The following is a 19,168-nucleotide window of genomic DNA, read 5'->3' as shown; positions in this document are numbered from 1 at the left end:
AGTACCCCTACAAAATACGTGAAGCATTACCAAAATAAAACAAAAAAGTCTAATAAATGAAAACACAACTTTATATTGTTGTTGTTGTTTTTACATTGTGGGGAATATATAATAGTGAATATAATACTAGCACTTTATTTACTACAATGACCATGGATTTATATAATGTGTCTAGTTTCAGAAAGTTCATTCTGTCAAACTGGACGTTTTCTGTAGGAGAAAGGTTTCTTCATCCAAACCACTCCTTTAATCTCAGCTGACTGCAGAATAATGATGGAAACTAGCTCCACTGACTAACAATGGGCCGTGAGGTTAGTTTTATGATCATTAATCTGCAAATTGATTAATCAGAATAGCATCATCATATATGCACGTTTCCTTGCCTTTCTGATTTATTTTAAATTAATTGCATCCTAAAATACAGTTTCATACGTCTGCTTTGCAAATGGTAGTTCTTGACGTGCTTGGGGCTGTGGAAATTATACTTATATTGTGAAAGTCTGCAGACGGAAGTGTTATTGTTTTTGCTGATGGAGTCACGCTGGTGAAGCTCTTCGCAGACACTCTTTGATTAAGTCTTAGTGTTGAACAGTTAGATTATTCTTGTCATTACCTACAAAGACATGGATAAAAGTTTGACACTAGCTTCTTTGTTTGGTATTGTATTTGTGCTGAAAGTAACGGAATAATGCAGCTTTGACAACTTCAATCGTTCCGTATACCTGAAAGCTGATTGGCTCAGTTACACGTCGGTTCAGCGTCTGACAAGTAAGTCTTTGTTTTATAGAGCTGCTGTTTTGTCAATAAAGGCGTAGAATTCCTTTTAATATCCACACGCGCTGTGTTTGGGGGTTTATTTCTACCCAATTATAATAGTGTAAAAAGTCAAATGAAGCCAAATAAAATTAAAAACGAGCGAATGAGTTTGTTAGCTTTCTGGCTAACTAGCTTCAGCTAACCTTCTAAGAACGTACAGCCGTAGACCATGGGTTATTCTAAAAGGATCTACTGTCGTTACACTTTCTGGGGTGGTGGAAACGAGCTATCTTCACCGCCGAGCTTTTGTAAGTTATACTTGTGCGTGCTTTGTATTATTGGTCATGTTAGCAAATAAAGCCACGGTGATGTCTATTGTTTATCACAAACGAGTTAAACTAACGAGCCAAACTTTTAAGGTAATGACAGATAGTTACGTTTTCATTCATTTGCAAAGTTTTCCCAGGTTGGCTAAAAAATAGTGTAATTAGTAAGTTTACCTTTGGGTAGTGTATATGCATATCATTATTTTTTTGTATTTAACTCTCTGGTTGTTACTATTGTTTGGCTGTTGTGGTTTTCAGCAATAAATGGGGTGTATCCATAATCAATTGACTCTGTCCGTTAGCGTTCACAATACTCTTCATTGCCTCTAATCTCTTTTTGATGACTGTGTTTGTGTGCCACAGGGAAACAAATTCTCAGTTCTTCACAGTGTGCACCAGTACATCTGCAAAGCAGCTCTGATATGACTAAAAGAAGCCTATCTCTTCAGCTGGTCCAAAGGTACATTTTAATATCTAAAACATTAGCTTTTGTTTCTTTTCTTTTAACATCAACATAATTTCTCCCAACAAGGAAACCAAAAAAACTTGCTAGACCTCTTCATCAAGTAATGGTTAAGCCTTTGTTAGCTGAAGCAAAAAAGTGACTGTCTCTGAAATTCCACTGTTGTGCCTGAACATACGTCAAACATGTACATTTTCAGATAACTTCATTTATAATTACATTTTTGGGGGGAATATATACAACTTTTATAGTTTTGCCTCTATATTATTTAAATTCCAAGTTTTCTGCTTTTTATTCAGTAAGACTGAATTAAAGAAAATTAATAAATTATAGTTTTTACTCCTAAGTTCTGAATGTCGTGGAGTAAAGATTTGTTTGCTGCTTTATACATTATTTGTGCAATTCTGAGATCAACCAAATTTTCAAACTGTTAATAATTTAATAAAAAAATGATTTGATGGTCTTTTGAAGTGTAGCTCAGGTAGTAGAGCACCTGCTAATCAGAAGGTTGGTAGTTCAATCCTCGTCTCTCCAGTCTGCGTGCCAAATATCCTTGGGCAAGATGCATCCGTCAGTGAATGCGTGTAAATGTTAGATAGGAAGCTTAGATAGAAACAGTACAGTATGCTTGTGTGAATGAGGCAAGTTTTGTAAAGCATTTTGAGTGCTCAGAGTAGAAAAGCGCTATATAAGAACCAGTCCGTTTACCATCTATACTCCACCACTCTGGATTTTAAGTCAAATGTGTTCAAGTGCAGACTTTGAGCTTTAAGTCAGTGTTTTTTCAGAGTTTGGATTAACTGCTGAGAAATTTAGGGTGATGGAGGGGCTGGAGCCTATCCTAGCTGCAGTACAGTAAGAAGCGGCTTACACCCTTTTCTTGTAGTCCCCTGTTTTTAGCTGCTCAAAATTAACTGGACAGTTGACTCCAAAGCAGTTTCATTGCCAGATGGGGCTTGTTTCCTTGCTATGTCATCACAAATGAAGCAGATGCCTGAAGTTGACTCATAGAGCTGATTTTGTATTTGTAGTTTTGCATTTTTGAATAGAAGTCTCAGACAGATGGCAGTGCACACAAGGTACACCATCACTAGGCTGGGAAAAAAACCCACAATAAACCAGAGAGAGATGGTAAGAAATTTGGCAGTGGCCAGTGGCAGTGGTACATCCTTAAAAACATTTAGTGCACTAGCCAGCCAACACCGAAAGACCATAGCAGACAACTAATGTGCCAGAGTTATTTCTGTAACAACATTGTTCACAATATTTCATCAAAAACACTCTACATGTGTATCAGTGTCGACATCTAGAATTTGGAGACCCCATCAATGTACACTGTATCAATACACATCATCAGTGTTAATACAGAACAATTTGCAGACTACTCGTTACACTCAAGAACAAGAAGATCACATTCAACTTTGTCAGAATCAGCTGGAAAGAAGCTGTATTTTTAGACTCATAAAACAAAGATTAACTTTAACCAGAGCGATGGGGAAAGTATTGAGAAGCAGGAAAGCAGCTCAAGATCAGATGGGCTCCTTTCCCATTAGTACCTGCTCGGTTTGATTCACCACGACTCGAATTGGATTAACTGGTTTTCCATTATAATAGAGTACCACCTAATGTGCGTTTTCATTGTCATAGCAACGCGTCCAAGTGTCCTGTGACGTAATTAATATGCAACACAAACACTACAACAAAGGTGGGTGTCGAGGCAAGAATACACCTCCTGCTCAGTCTGTCGCTTTTCGGCAGACTCTGGGACCACGGCATTGTTTTTTCAGGCAGAGCGGTGTAGAGATTTTTGAAGGGGCGGGTACTGAAAGTTAAAAAGGGGCACATGGGACCAGGGTGAATAACAACAACCCGCATTCTTCAAAAATCTAATATGGATTCACATCATTTTATATCACTGTTATCAGGCGGGGACAAGGCAAAGCAAAGGTAGCCTATTTCTTACCCGATGGGTACAATGTTGCTGTTGAGGTGTTGCTGCTGCTCCTGATAGTACTGGAGGGCAGGGCTGTGTTGATCTGACACTGTAGACTAGAGCAGGGCGATATGGCCAAAAATATTTATCACGATATATATTTGAAAATTTACGATAACGATATAACTGACAATATAGTTGATGCAAGACAAAATACAACTCCACAACATTACTAGCGCAAAAAGACAACCTTCCATTTATTTTCACTTAAACAAGAAGCTGGTTTTTATGTACATTAAAGCTTTATAAAAATTTAACAGTGCAAATGCAAATTCCTTGCTGAAAGTTTAACCAAAAGGCATTTCCACTAGAAATGGGCTGACATATCCTGAGCATAACCATGTATAATATCCACTGAAGTTAAAAAGAGGTGCTTTGCAACATTAAACTGCAGTGTCCAGTACGCATTTTTCGGACCATAAGGTGCACGGGATTATAAGGCACATTAAGCGAAACAAAGCAGTCAGATAAATCAAACTTTATTAAACTCATTCTTCTTGCTTCCTCCACTTCTGTACCATTGATTCATTAATGTTGAATTCTCTGGCAGCTGCTCTATTCCCATGTTGTTGCAGTATATTAATGACTAACCTCGTATTGTGGATGGATTATCTCAGTTGTTCTCCTGACTGAAGTTTGGTCCGTTTACAGCATCCTGCCAAGCGATTGCATTTGTCTCTAACCATGAGGAACCTTAACGTTAACTTTTATAAGTGGAAAAGTGTTAGTGTTCGTCCTCCAGCTTCACTGTTTATGTTATGCTAACATAGCTGTGTCGCTAGCGATCACGTAGCACATCATTATATACCAGCTAGCCCAACTTCAGTAACCCTACAAACGTCACTGCTGTTTAGTTTCCTGTCTTCATTTATGTTGGAAGTGATAGCAGAGCTGTACGTTTGATTTTTTTCAGAAATCTCTCCGTCAGAACATGCTATATCATGCTTAGGTAACTAGCGAAACTAGCGAGCTAACTTCCGCTAGCTTCCTGCTAACTTCTAACTCCGTTAAATGTAATAACTTTTGTTTTCATGGATGCCTGGAAGTTAAACTTCATAGTTACACCTGGTAAAGCAGCAATGCTGATCGTTTTATTAAAGATGAAAGAATTTAGACAGTTTTTAACTCTAAGTGATGCTGCAGTGTTGTTTGACCTGAAGCATATGGAGTTTAGGACCCAGATCACTCCCAGATTTAAGAGCATCTTAGTCCGACAATAACAACGGCCGCTTGCATGTTCTGCAAAAAAATGTGCTTTGTCGTGTATCTGACGGACAAACACCAAACCAGTTCCACATCACGGAAGTTGCACCATTTTTACAAACCAATTCTGGTTCATCTGTTTCACTCAACAATCGGCCATGTGCGTATGAAAACAAAGGCACTGCGCATGCGCGTTTTACTCATATTCTATCGCGATATTTCATTTTCCTATCGTTGCCTAACATTATACCGGTATTACCGTGAACGGTATAATATGGCCCAGCCCTACTGTAGACATTTAAAAAGTCTGTAGGAGAGCTGGTAGCTGATTAAACAAGTGTTGTGAGATAATAATGAAATGCAAAGATTGGTGACAGCGCTTGGAACCATAAGGCAACAGATTACACGAGCTGTGGGAAATAAACCAGGCTCTGCCTCTGAATCACTCTTTGCCTCTCTTCCTCCTTGCATTGCCTCATCTCACCTATCCCTGTCCACTTGCTGTCCTTCTGAGAACAAGGCACAACTTGCAATTGCATTTAACTATCCACACTTAACAAATCCCATGATGCTTTGAGTATTTCTTCTTCATGTGTTAATAGACCTCTCTGCTTTGAGTCATACTTGTTATTAATCTCTTCCACAGCATGTCTTTTATCCTGTCTTCCTTCTATCTCCCTAACTGGTTACGGCAGATGCCCCGCCCCTCCCAGAGCCTGGTTCTGCCGGAGGGTTCTTCCTGTTAAAAAAAAAGAGTTTTTCCTTCTGCACTCATGTGGTTGAAAAAAACATTTGATTCTGGAGGTTATTTAAACATATCATGAGATATAGATATTAGATTTTCCTCATCACTCAGCCCTCGATCAAATAATGAGCTTCCTCAATATTTGAGGAAGCTCATTATTAATGTTAACCCTTAAAAACTCCTGAACATCATTAGTACATCATTTCAGTATTATTTTGATTCCTATTCTTATGCTTAAAATGACTTAACATTTTGATTTTGATTTTTTTTTTAAGATATTTTTTTAATGCACCACCTGTGTGTGCTTGATTTGTGTGTTTTGTCAGCCATTTATGTCCATTCAAGTCTGTCAGATCTACAATGAACTGCTTAAACTGTAGATCTTTGTTGCACTGAGGCGGTAGGCAGACTTCATTCACATACTTGAAAAATGGCAAAAAATCATATTTTTCATGGTTGGATATTAACAGGGTTCCAAGTTGAGCTTCAGCATGCAACAAGAAGAAATGGGAGTGAGGCCAAAAAATTTTTGATCATGCAATTTATTGAAAACAACACTTAAACTGACACAGGCTCTTAGGCCACTTCTATCACCAAGTAATGCGTTACTACTTTTTCAATTTTAGTGTTGTCTTTTCAGATTAAAAGCCACGGCCATAAGTCTGAACTTAATTTCAGTCATGCTTAATGTACCATCTGAATCTGAATATATTTACTGATTTTTATTTATTTATTTTAAACAGAGCTTAGGTACAGATGAAAATTACCATTCCGAAATGTGACAGGATGTTGAACCACCACTGCAGAAGGAACCCTGAGCTTCATGAAGAGCTGCAGATCCAGGCTGCAGTGGCAGCAGGGGATGTATACACTGTTAGGAGAATGCTGGAGCAAGGATACTCGCCAAAGATCCGCGATGCCAATGGCTGGACACTGCTTCACTTCTCAGCAGCCAAGGGAAAAGAGAGATGTGTTCGAGTTTTCCTGGAGCATGGAGGTCAGACCCCCAACCCCACGACCTGAAAATGTTTTTGCTGTTAATGCTACAGGGCAGTGTGTTACTAAAAAGTGGGCATTTATTCAGCTATGTTAGGTGAAATTTGAAAAGAAGTCACTTCTATAGCATTCAGATAAATATCCCTTAAACACTTAAAAAATGTTTAAGTGTCCCAAATCCCAAAAGTTCATTCTTTTCATCTGGACTTATCGTTCTCAATGGGAGAAAAGTTTTTTCACTCACCCATGTCCAGATGAACAGAATCCACGTTTGGGATATTATTCATATGACTTAAGATTCATCCAGATACCATTTTGTCACCCCAGAATATGATTATTATCGTGCATCTTCTGTTAGAATCAGAAAAACCATGGACATACACTCTGGAGATGACGGGCTAGCGCATCCAAATCAGATGACTGATTTAAGATAACATAGCAGCAGTGAGTCTCATACACAGAGTCAAGGTGTGCCCCAATTCAGGCCCCGCATCCTTCAAAAAACTACCTGGTCTGCATAGGCCAGGTGCTTTAAAGGCCAGAAGTGCAAGGCTGTTAAATGGGTTGGGTTGCCTAGCAACCATGCTTTTTCAAATGTTAGAAGTTGGCTGGGCAGTGTATATTTTGTAATGGGTGATAGGTCATATATAGAACTTAAAAAAAATAAAACAATTGGAAAAAACATGGCAGAAAATGCTGAAAAAGAAACCCACCACACTAATAAAATAATTAGAAAAGTGTCCAACAAAACATCAGTTTTCTGCACAACTCCACTGCACACGCTCACTCTCTCAACCTTTGCATTCCTGGGGCTGCTGTGATGCAGTGCTTCGGATTAATGTAATGACTCTTAATATCACTGAAAAGCGCAGAGTTGCTGCTTTCAAGAGCGGTTGCCATTTTTCAGATTGCCCACATCATTCAAGAGTTGCAGTAGTTTAAAGAAACGTTGCCACCAGTGTAGCCCTAACCTGTTAGGGTTAAAGGGTTAAACCTTTCTAGCGTTCCTTTACAAAGAGAGAACAGTCTTTATATTCTCTCCTGTTCTCCTCTCCATCTCTCATCTGGCACCAGCGAGCTCTTTTTCCTCTTACACTGCTGAATTTGTCCTGGTGTATCATCGGGGTGGAGAGAACAATCTCACCAGTTCTCCCTCAAAGTTGGTTCCTCACTCTGTCCTAACTCGTGCATAAAATGGACTGTTATAATTGGTCAGAATTAGCCTGTGAAAATAAATCTTACCTTTTTATAAAGAAGGAGAACATTTATTTTCTTCATTTAATTATATATTTTTAAATTAATTAAAAATAAAACCTTGTTAGGAATTGTGCTGGGCTTGTCTGCATTACTGTTTGACTGAATATTGTTTAAGATGTGGCAATATCCAAATTGGCCAGCAGGGGTCACTGTGGAGATGGGTTTGATATTGTTTCAAAACCAGTACAATTCCAGCACAAATGCTTCAAATGTTTCAGTGTTTTACGAAGCTTCAGTTTGCCCATAACTAAACATTTAAATTGCTACATGAATAAGTCAGGTAAAACCCTGTTGCTACTTTTAAAAGTTGACTGTTTGGCCACTCCACTTAAGCCGTCTGCCATTATGTTTGAAAGACTTCCCATTGCCACCACCGCGCTATGACAGAATCAGCTTTTTGGGCAGTGAGGTATTGGTTCAGCTACTAGTTAGCTAACATACACTAATGTAAACCTATTAGCTGCAACCCAACCAACATGTTCTCAAAACTTTAACTTTGAACACTTATTTTCTAAATGCAACTTCACAGACTGTTAAATCTGTCAGTTTCTGAGAGCAGGGCTTCGTGTTTCATGTCCACTTAAAGTATAACAGTCTAGCAGGAATGCACTGTAAATACGAATTGATGAAAAATTCTTTCTAGCAGATTATTCTTGGACTGTACTATCTTGGCTTATCATAAATCCTATAATATGAAGCGTCTGCTGCATTTAACTCTTCTTTTCTTTTCACTCGTCTGTACAGCTGACCCCACAGTGAAGGACTTTATTGGTGGCTTCACCGCACTTCACTATGCAGCAATGCATGGCAGAGCACGCATTGCCCGACTGATGCTGGAGTCAGAGTTTCGAAGTGACATTATAAATGCAAAAAGTAACGATGGCTGGACGCCGCTGCATGTGGCCGCCCACTATGGTCGAGACTCATTCGTGCGGCTGCTGCTCGAGTTCAAGGCCGAGGTAGACCCTCTGAGCGACAAAGGAACCACGCCACTACAGCTTGCCATAATCCGCGAGCGCTCCAGCTGTGTACGGATCCTCCTTGACCACAGCGCCAACATTGACATTCAAAATGGCTTCCTGCTACGCTATGCTGTCATCAAAGGCAATCACTCATACTGCCGCATGTTCCTGCAGAGGGGAGCGGACACTAATCTTGGACGCCTTGAAGATGGCCAAACTCCCTTACATTTGTCAGCTCTAAGGGATGATGTGTTGTGTGCCCAGATGCTCTACACGTATGGAGCAGATACCAATACTAGGAATTACGAGGGCCAGACTCCGGTGGCTGTGTCTGTCAGCATGTCAGGGATTAGCCGGCCTTGTCTGGATTTCCTGCAGAAGGTCACAAGTGAGTAACACACTCTTTGTCATATAAGTCCGGTGGCATTGTGAAGAATATGCCAATGTTGTGTTTGTTGCATAAAGGAGGAAAAAGTAAATATTCTTAACTATGAAAGAAAATTAGGGGTGAAGGAAAGAAAATTGCTACAACATAGTATTGCAATATTCTGCCTGTTTCATTTTGTGCAACAAATATAGATATAGCATTCAGTATCAATATTTGGGATACCAAAGTATTTCTTTATATCATTAAATAAAACAATGGGTTATCTCATGCAGCACCATCCTGAAGTTAGCTATGCAAACTTAGACTACCAGTCAAAAGTTTTAGAACACCCCAATTTTTCCAGTTATTGCAATTCAACTCATCCAGGTCCAATGAATAGCTTGCAATGGAACAAAAGTAAGTGGTGAACTGCCAGAGTTTTGGGTTGTTTGTTTGTTTTTCTTAAAGGAAAAAAAAAGGTAAGGTTGAAAACCGACTCGACAGCGTACAAAACATGTCAGCATGTTTTACACGACTAGATATGCAGATTTTGTTACTCCGGGTTTTTTCTTCTGAAGGCCCAAAATGACTATAGTACTGTGGTGAAATGGCTCATCAGTGTTGTCTATACATTAATCAACTGGCTCATGGCACGTGCATTTAATCTCTGATTTATCTCCTTTTTATGGTTGTGCTCTAGTCTTGAGATCATTCTGGGCTCTGGAGTTGTGTGTTTGGGGTCAGTATATTTCAGCAACTTTGTACAGTCTCTGCCTTTCCCTTTTTACATACGTACAAGGGGGTGGGGGTTAGAGCTGGGCGATAGAACGATAACGATATGTATCGCGATATAACTTTTACTCGATAGAGAAATTAAGCTATCGCGATAGACCTCGTTGCTCTTGTCCTCTAAAAAAAAAAAAAAAAAAAAAAAAAAAAAAAGATCAGCCAATCCAAATTAAGTAGCGCAGAGCCGAACCAATCACAGCCGCAGCGTCACGTCGCGTGACTTGTTACGTACAGCACAAGTGCCAAGCCACACGTGTGTTTGTTTGGGAAGCAGCCAGCGGGTAATGGAGGAAATGAGTGTGCCGACTAGAAAAATCAACCGAGCGTGACCGAAGAGAAAACAGATGATGGTTCCAACGCCGGAGAGATTGTCGAACGGAAGAGCCATAGAAGTTCCGTAGTGTGAAGGTATTTCGGCTATTTCAAGTCTGACAAAAAACAGAGTAGCTGCACTGTAAATGTGCCGAAAACAAGTCTGGAAATACAATAAACTGGTGCATGCGTCACACTGTGCGCCACGTTATTGTTTCAGTGAAATGAATTTCTACAATACTGTTAATTCTACTCTCTGCAGTGTTTACATGCTTACATATACACACAGTTACTGTCCGTCCACACATACGACTCGGTTCTGCTTCTATGCCCCAGCTTTGTTTACTTTTTCCCACCGAGGCTTCTAGACTTCTGATTGGCCAACATTTCTGCACGGTTAGGAATCTAGCGCCACCTGCTGCTTTGGCATGTTCATAGCAGCGTTTTCCTTCATTTCTGCCTTTATGTGTGGACGGGATTATTTTTTAAAACGAAAACGGAAAATCTCCGTTTTCAAAAATACCCGTGTACGTGTGGACGTAGCCTCAGTCTCTGACTGGAAGCGCTAATTCGTCATTCGGCTTTTGTCAGACTAAAGTAACTGTTAAAACTGTTTGAAAAGCTAAGCTATACAACAAGGAGAGATTGAGAATTTCCTTTTAGTTCTCAGTTTATTTGATATTGACAAAAGTTAGTCAGTTTTGTCTGTTCTTCTGTAAAACAAACTAAGATTTATTTTTAGAATTAATATTTTGTTTCTAAGTGGAATTGACAGTTTAGTCTGTTTCGTTTGTTCTATTTTGAAACTTAAACGCTTTAGCGGCTGCCTTTTGTGTAGTTTGCAATATTTGCCTTTATCTATCTGAAAAAGTCTCATGTTCCTTAAGTACATCTACCCTGTTGAACTTATTATGGGAAATAAATATTTAAATAAAAACAAGCTGCTGATTATTTCACATTTTACTTGTGAGCAACGGCACATTTAAATCTTACAAATATAGTTATTTGGCTGATATCGTGATAGATATCGTTATCGCCTGAAATGAAAAAAACATATCGTGATATGAAAAAATCTCATATCGCCCAGCTCTAGTGGGGGTTACAGGAAAGGAGACACAAATTGTACTTAAATAATTTTAAGTAACAAATAAGTGATATTCAGAACAGTTTCATGAATTTTAAGTGGGTAGTGCATAATTTTATGGTAATTTTCCAGGAAAACCAACAATGTTTCCCCATCAGCTGATGTGATCAGTGCCATTTTATGCAATTAAAAATGTTTTTCTTCCCAAGCGTATCCAGACAATTTACAACATAACAGCACGCTACATGCACATCATACCACAAACATAGCTAAGTTTCTTACCGAAGCATGATCAGGAATCAGTAATTGTCAAGTCTGGACCACGTTTTGTTTTTTTTATTCAGAACTGCCTTTAGATTCAGCAAGGTTCCCAAAAATTCCTCAGTCATTGTTTCACCATACTGACACAATAGCATTACACAGTTTCTGCAGACTTGTCCTCTGCAAATCCTTCTATTCCACCACACCACAGAGGGCTGTTGGACTTGGTGAAAGAACCAATTTGAGGTTATTTAATATTTGAAAACATCCAACACTAGGGCTGTTCGATATAACGATATAAAAACGTCTGTCGTTTCATTTTAAGCTATCGTTTGTTTCGTGGTGTCGCAAAATAAACTGTTTACGGCAATATTTTTTCATGGTTCTTATGTCACTGTAGTGGCTGTATTCATTCCTTAAAGTTCTCTCTTTCTCTTATATTTAATAAAACCACACTACTGACAGACATGTTTTTACATGCTGTCGTTAGCAACAATTATGGTAAAAACCATCACGTGGCTCCACTGTCCGCTGGTTTGTTTTCCACATAAACCTTTCACAATAAAGCTTAAGAGCCCGTTGAGACTTTTCAAAATAAACTGAATCATGTGAATGAGTATGCAGAGTTTACAAATGAGAAGCAAAAAAGAGCCGTCAGGTGCTAAAAAAATAAACCTTAGACTCAAACGTTAGAACAGGCTTTCCCCCGCAGCACGCCGTGTAATAAATACTCACAAAGAAAACGGCGCCGTTACAACTTCTGTCTAAAAATGTGTCGTTTCATGCATCGGTTAAAACACTCGACTCCAGCTACATGACGCGCAGCTGGAAACACTTCATGCAAGACGAGCTGCCCGAGATTCACAGAATTTACAGCAAATGTTAAATGTTTGTGATTTATATCGTTATCGGACGATAGATGTCTTATATCGGGACATGAGGTTTTGGTCATATCGCACAGCCCTATCCAACACCAACAAGGTATTTTCACACCGAGAACTGCTAGCTTCTCTTTTTTAGGCCATTCTCTGTAAACCTGAGAGATGGTTGTGTGGCAGATGAACAACCATGCCATATCCAGTTATTTGAATGACCTTTCTTCCCTATTCTAACCCTTTGTTTGACTCAGTCGGCTGTTTTGACCGTGTGTGAGGGTTTTTTTTTTTTTCTTTTGCAGAGTGTATTGATTTCCAGAAAAAGAAAATTTGATAATATTATTAATATTATGTTATGTGCACCTTCACCCTGATTGATTATCTAACTTTCCTCTCAATTTTATTGTTTTTATTTTATGCTTGGAATGCAGTAGGATGCAAACACTGCTGTGAGATAAAGTAGAATTAAAACTCGAAGTGTTGCACTAATGGGGGCATGTGAGCACTGTCACTGTATTAATTGTTAAATAACAAGACATCTACTCTTGCTAATAATTTTGCTCAGTTGATATTTCTTGCTCTGTTTCTGTCATGTTACTGGGAGTCAATGATAGTCATGTGTAGTCATTGTTTCTATTCTTCTTTCAGGACAACCTCGGACTCTACAAGATTTGTGTCGAATAAAAATCCGTCACTGTATTGGCCTTCAAAGCTTGAAATTCTTGGAGGATCTACCACTTGCAAAGGTTATGAAAGACTATTTAAAACACAAGTTTGACACTGTGTGAAGCAATAACACAAGAATAGGAGAGATGACAAATCTCTTAAGAGACTATGCAATCATCCTCATCTGAAAGGAAAGGTACAGAAACCAATTGTGAACTTGTTCACAGGGCTTTTTCTTCACCTAGTTCTCAGTGCATTAAAACATTTTCCCCACTTTTATTCAAACTTTTTACAATAAGAAAAGTTGCCCAAGAATGGAAATGGATACACCTCAAGTTTGTTTGTTTTTTGTGGTTTTGTAGAAAAGAGAAACCTCGTTTGACTGCAGAAAACATTCTTGCTGCACTTAGGATTTTTACTCTTCATTTTCTTTTTGTAAATGTGCATGATGCTATTCTCCATGGGTATACTCAAAGTGTATTGATTGTCATTTTGTTTCTCATTAAACCTTGTTTAAAACAAAGTGCTTCAATGATCATGATTATGATTTCAAAATGATAATAATGATTTCAAAAATGCTATGAATGCTAATTATAATTGTTAAAGAAGCAAACAACAAATTCTCCAGTGCGCTCCCTGATTTGTTTTACTGCACAATATTGAGCCTGAATCCAAAAGGCACTGCATTTACATTTCTGAATCACTCCTTACAACAGGCCTGTCTCAGCTGTATTCCTCACATTGATGAAAGGTGTGTTTGAAAGGAGTAAGAAAAGATATGGAGCTTTAGGTGGGCAGGAAATACAGATTCTGTGTTATAGCTAACAGCATCGTGTCAGTAGCCACCTGTAGAATACTACTATACAAACATGAAAACAAGTTGTAAATTATTCCAAACAATTAAACTTTCATACCAGCTAGTTTTTTGTTTGCTTGTCCAACCAGATTGAGGTTCATTTTAAAATAAATTGAAAGGTTTCAAGCTTCTACTGGATGCTGTGACAAAAGCAGCAAGAATATGTTTTTATTACATTTAGTGCAACATTGCTTTTTTTGTCATGGACAACAATAGACTATGCAGACATATTTTGACTTTATTATGACACAACAATATACCCAGTATAGACTTTTGCAACCGAGGTTAACGCTTGAAACTCTGTCACTTAAAAGGTGGGCTCTCAGTTTCTGTGCCATATGTAGTTATTGAGCGTGTTTCAAATGTGACATTCATAGCATTACTGGTTTGATCAATCTGTTCTAGTGACAACATCCTGTCATTCCAGCATAAGTCACAATTACATAACTGTTAATCATGGCTAGATTCAGACATCGTGTGTCTGGTAGAACAAGGTTACATTAAGATATTTGATGGCTTGTCAGAATTGGCAGTGTAACCACCTTTTCAAGTTGAGTTCTCTGCTGTTGTCATGTCTTTGTGTTGTCTGTATTTTATTCAGCAAATACAAAACTATCCTGCCCCACTCATTGCACACGAGCACTGAGAAAGGATGATCTCTGTTCTACATCGGGCAAAGTAAATATGCACAGACCAGCGTCTCAATCAGTGTAAATTAGAAGCAGGATTTATAAGACAAATGCTGTCTTTGTGATAAAACTCACAAGAGACCTACAAAGTCATAATCTGTTACTGTGACAGCATCCAGTTTTCTTTGTTACGTATTGACACCAATATGTAAAATTGAAATTGCCTAATTTAAAAAGAGCCGTGAGGCTGCTTATTTAAGCATGAGGTCAATCTTTCACATGTTAATGGGGAAAAGTTTTCATGGAAGCAAGAATAATAAAGTCCTGAATTAGTAACATGGATATACAATCACTAGAAGCTAAGATCAGTGTAAATATGTGACATGAACAAGAGATATTTTTTGGAGAATTTATTTAAACAATGATCTCTAAATGTATTTAAAGTTTGGAAAGTATTGTGATCTGTTTGTTGTGACTCATGTTTCTTTTGTGCAAATACATGAAACGTTTGGAATCAGTGTGTTTGATTTCTATTGCAGAAATGCTTTCTTAAAATTAAAAAACTTGCAGTTAAGTGTTCTGGGAGAGATACTGTGAATCTTTTTTTTTACTTATTACAAAATAAAATGCAGGATTTGGCGTTGAAACAGTGCAGCTAAGATTTTTCCTTTGTCTTGCATGGTGGAATTCTGTTTCCCAAAATGTTACATTTACAAATCAAGTCATCTGCAATGACGTCAGTATTATTTTCATATTTAAATTTTGCATGTTTGTCTTTTAGGAAAAATGCTGATTTTGAAACACCAGCTTTCTACAGGTGCTGGTCATAGAATTAGAATATCATCAGAAAGTTGATGTATGTCACCAATTCCATTCAAAAAGGGAAAGTTGTATAATGTTTACATTCGGTCCGCACAAGTGTTTATTTCTTTGTATTTTGATGATTATAACTGACAACTAATGAAAACTGCAAATTCAGTATCTCAGAAAATTAGAATATTGTGAAAAGGTTCAATATTGAATCAGCTAATTAACTCAAAACACTTGCAAAGGCCTTTAAATTGTCTCTCATTCTAGTTCTATAGCCTACACAATCATGGGGAAGACTGCTGTCCTGACTGTAGTCCAAAAGAAGGCAATTGACACCTTGCACACAGATGGCAAGACACAAAAGGTCGTTGCAAAATTGGCTGGCTGTTCACAGAGCTCTGTGTCCAAGCACATTAACAGAGACGTGAAGGGAAAGAAAAGATTTGGTAGAAAAAAGTGTGCAAGCAATAGGGATAACAGCACCCTGGAGAGGATTGTGAAAAAAACCCATTCAAAAATGTGGGGGAGATTCACAAAGAGTGGGCAGCAGCTGGAGTCAGTGCTTTAAGAACCACTACACACAGATGTATGCAAGGCGTGGGCAACCTGGGCTCACATGACAACTGAGCAGCGCCACAGACTGATCAGATCCATGCCACGCTGCATTGCTGCAGTAATTAAGGCAAAAGGAGCCCAACTAAGTACTGAGTGCTGTACATGCTCATGCTTTTCATGTTCATACTTGACAGTTGGCCAGGATGTATTGGTCTTAAATAATATTCTAATTTTCTGAGATACTGAATTTGCAGTTTGTGGTTTTCATTAGTTGTCAGTTATAATCATCAAAGTTGAAAGAAATAAACACTTGAAACATATCAGTCTGTGTGGACTGAATGTACACATTATACAACTTTCACTTTTTGAATGGAATTGGTAAAATAAACTAACTTTTTGATGATATTCTAATTTTATGACCAGCACCTGTATTTTAGGCTGCAAGTTGAAATGGATAGCTTTACCTGAATTTAAGTGGTATTTTATGTCTACCAACAGGCATCGAGTGGTTTCCACAGTAAAATACATTTTTTTATGCATAACTTGGACCACAACTTGAAAGATATTGTGCATGTAATGGGTTGCAAAGTCTCTCTTTGAAGACTCAGCAAGTGCATTTCCTTTCTCAGACATTTGCAAAACTGACAGTTTTAAGAATTGTAACCTTATATTGATCATGTTATTGACTGATCACACTTTTCTGCCTTTGTTGCTGCACAACTACATTTGCAGTGGATTGAAAAGGTATTCAGAGTCATTCCTTTTTAATAACACTCTTTACAGTTTCTCATTGAATTAAAAGACAGCATCATGCTATAGAGGTATCTCTGAGTTGCAGATGAAAACAGCAGGAAAGATGAAGTTAAAACAAGACACATTTCTAGAGAGACGTGACCTGAGCCTGACGTGATCATTGAATACATAAATCACTGATATAGGCAGAAATCATAGGGTAAACTTCCTACATCATCATTAGATTATCTTGCCCAAAATAAACAAACATACCCTCTGAAGATAACTTCAGTTAGTCTGGTTTGTACAAGTACTGTGCCTTCAAGAGTGTATTTTGGTGCACTTTGGTAGATAAGACAAAATAAAATAACTTTATTGTCATTGCACAGTCATACCTAGTACAATAGTACAACAAGATTGGAAACTGTCCTGCATCAGCACAACACAGTAACTCAATAGATAAAAAGAATGAGTGTATGTTTATTGCACATTGTTATCATTAAAAAAAAAATTAAAGAAAAGAAAAAAAGCCCAGGGAGGTCAGCTGTTAGCATTGATTAGGGCTATTGCCCTGTTGTAAAAGCTGTCCTTGAGTCTGTGCGCAACCTCAGCAGTCTGAATCTCCTGCCAGACGGAAGCAGCTTAAACGCCCGGTGTCCTGGGTGTGTGCCGTCCTGCAGGATGTTGTGTGCCGTCCTGTAGGATGTTGTGTGCCGTCCTGCAGGATGTTGTGTGCCGTCCTGTAGGATGTTGTGTGCCCTCTTGAGACAGCAGTTTTCCTTCCTGATGTCATCAAGTGCTGAGTACATTAGGAATTCTATGAAAGTCCTATATTACCTGAATTAAGAGACTTATGTAAGGCTGTTTTTATTTATGCATTTGGCAAAAAGTGTTGTAATATGATGGCCAAAAAAAAAACAAAAAAAACAACCTATTTTTTTCAATTTTGCTTGATCAATGCCCAACAGACACTTTATTAGTTAAATTTTTCTAGTAATGGGTTTGACCCTTTTTTTTTTTTTAAACCTTCGTTAACTCGTTCAGTCTGGGGCCCGTTCTTCGTACCTCGCCAAGTAAGTTAGCTGGATATGATTGTTGACGATTTCGCGTGATCCTGGATCGTTCGGTTCCCCGAAGCTCATACGGGACTTGCTGTCATAGCAACAGATCCGTAAGCGTAAACCTGCTCGCGAGCAGGTTTACTTTATGTAAACAGGATTAGATTGCAGCCACGCAGGTATGTCCGCTTCATTTATACGAAAGCAACAGCGATATTCCACCACTGTTTCACCATAAATACATATTATCAATGTAACTAAAGATAATGCAGTACTTGATCCTTTTATTGATTTCATACAGATACATACAGGTCATTTCCTAAAAAAAGGGAAATGTACTATTGGGCGATCGTGGCTCAAGAGTTGGGAGTTCGCCTTGTAATCAGAAGGTTGCCGGTTCGAGCCCCGGCTTGGACAGTCTCGGTCGTTGTGTCCTTGGGCGAGACACTTCACCTGTTGCCTACTGGTGGTGATCAGAGGGCCCGGTGGCGCCAGTGTCCGGCAGCCTTGCCTCTGTCAGTGCGCCCCAGGGTGGCTGTGGCTACAATGTGGACTCCGGTCTATTCGCACCAGAACCTCTCGCCATAAGAACAGTTTCTTCCCCTCTGCTGTCGGACACATGAACAATAAACGTACGACTGTCCCCGCCACTAACTCATGACCCTACGCTGTGTTCACTGCATGATTCCATGTTTTGGCACTGATCACCACCTCATGTATATATCTTTCTACGTAGCACTTTTATTTTTTCATGTCTATTTAAGCGCAATTTATGACAGCATGTTTGCACTGAAGCGCCGCAGCAATTTCCTAATGTTGTAAACCTGCTCAACATTTGGCAATAAAACCCTTTCTGATTCTGATTCTGATGTAGCTGCCATCACCAGTGTGTGAATGTCTGTGTGAATGACTGGATATGTAAAGCGCTTTGGGGTCCTTAGGGACTAGTAAAGTGCTATAAATACAGGCCATTTACCATATTAATCATTCTATTTCATGTATTTGATTATTTCAGATGTAATTCACAGTTCAGAGTAGTAATTGTAAATTACTTCGTGTAATCAAGATGAGAGACCACGGCTATAAAAGTGAAGGTGGATTTGGGAAGCCTGTCGCAGCCATGTCCTGTCCGTATACGCGAGCCACCCATTGCGGAAGGTGCAAGATTGATAAGGAGAGTCCTCAGAATTCAGCGTATATTGCGGGATAGACAGGATCCTTTAGCTCAGCGCGACAGTGTGCTCATAGAGAGATATCGACTTTCCCGTGAGGGTATTATTTACTTAACCAACTTGTTGACGAGGGGGTGCAGGACCACCACCTGTCTTTTTGTGCTCTGCCCTTTTCTTGGTTGCTGTTATAAACAAACAGATTATTTCAGGGTCTCTTTCCAAGAGACTAAAAGCAATATAAGTGATAAATATTACCATTCTGTAGAATATTCTTATATTTCACTTTTACCTGTTCCCATGT

The 19,168-nt window shown here is 38.7% G+C and overlaps 1 protein-coding gene across 1 annotated transcript; it reads left to right on the top strand.

Annotated features, from left to right (window-relative positions):
• Positions 1 to 520: 520 nt before the first annotated feature.
• asb7 (ankyrin repeat and SOCS box containing 7) lies at positions 521 to 15,114 on the top strand. Its single transcript, XM_026182485.1, has 5 exons — positions 521 to 768; positions 1,446 to 1,542; positions 6,230 to 6,483; positions 8,484 to 9,089; positions 13,038 to 15,114. The coding sequence occupies exons 3-5, from the start codon at positions 6,243 to 6,245 to the stop codon at positions 13,175 to 13,177; spliced, it is 987 nt and encodes a 328-aa protein (XP_026038270.1). The 5' UTR covers positions 521 to 768; positions 1,446 to 1,542; positions 6,230 to 6,242; the 3' UTR covers positions 13,178 to 15,114.
• The last annotated feature ends 4,054 nt before the right edge of the window (positions 15,115 to 19,168 follow it).

This window comes from Astatotilapia calliptera, chromosome 1 (assembly GCF_900246225.1).
Source record: "Astatotilapia calliptera chromosome 1, fAstCal1.2, whole genome shotgun sequence".
Taxonomy (NCBI): Eukaryota; Metazoa; Chordata; class Actinopteri; order Cichliformes; family Cichlidae; genus Astatotilapia; species Astatotilapia calliptera.
This window is presented reverse-complemented; position numbering and strand designations above follow the sequence as displayed.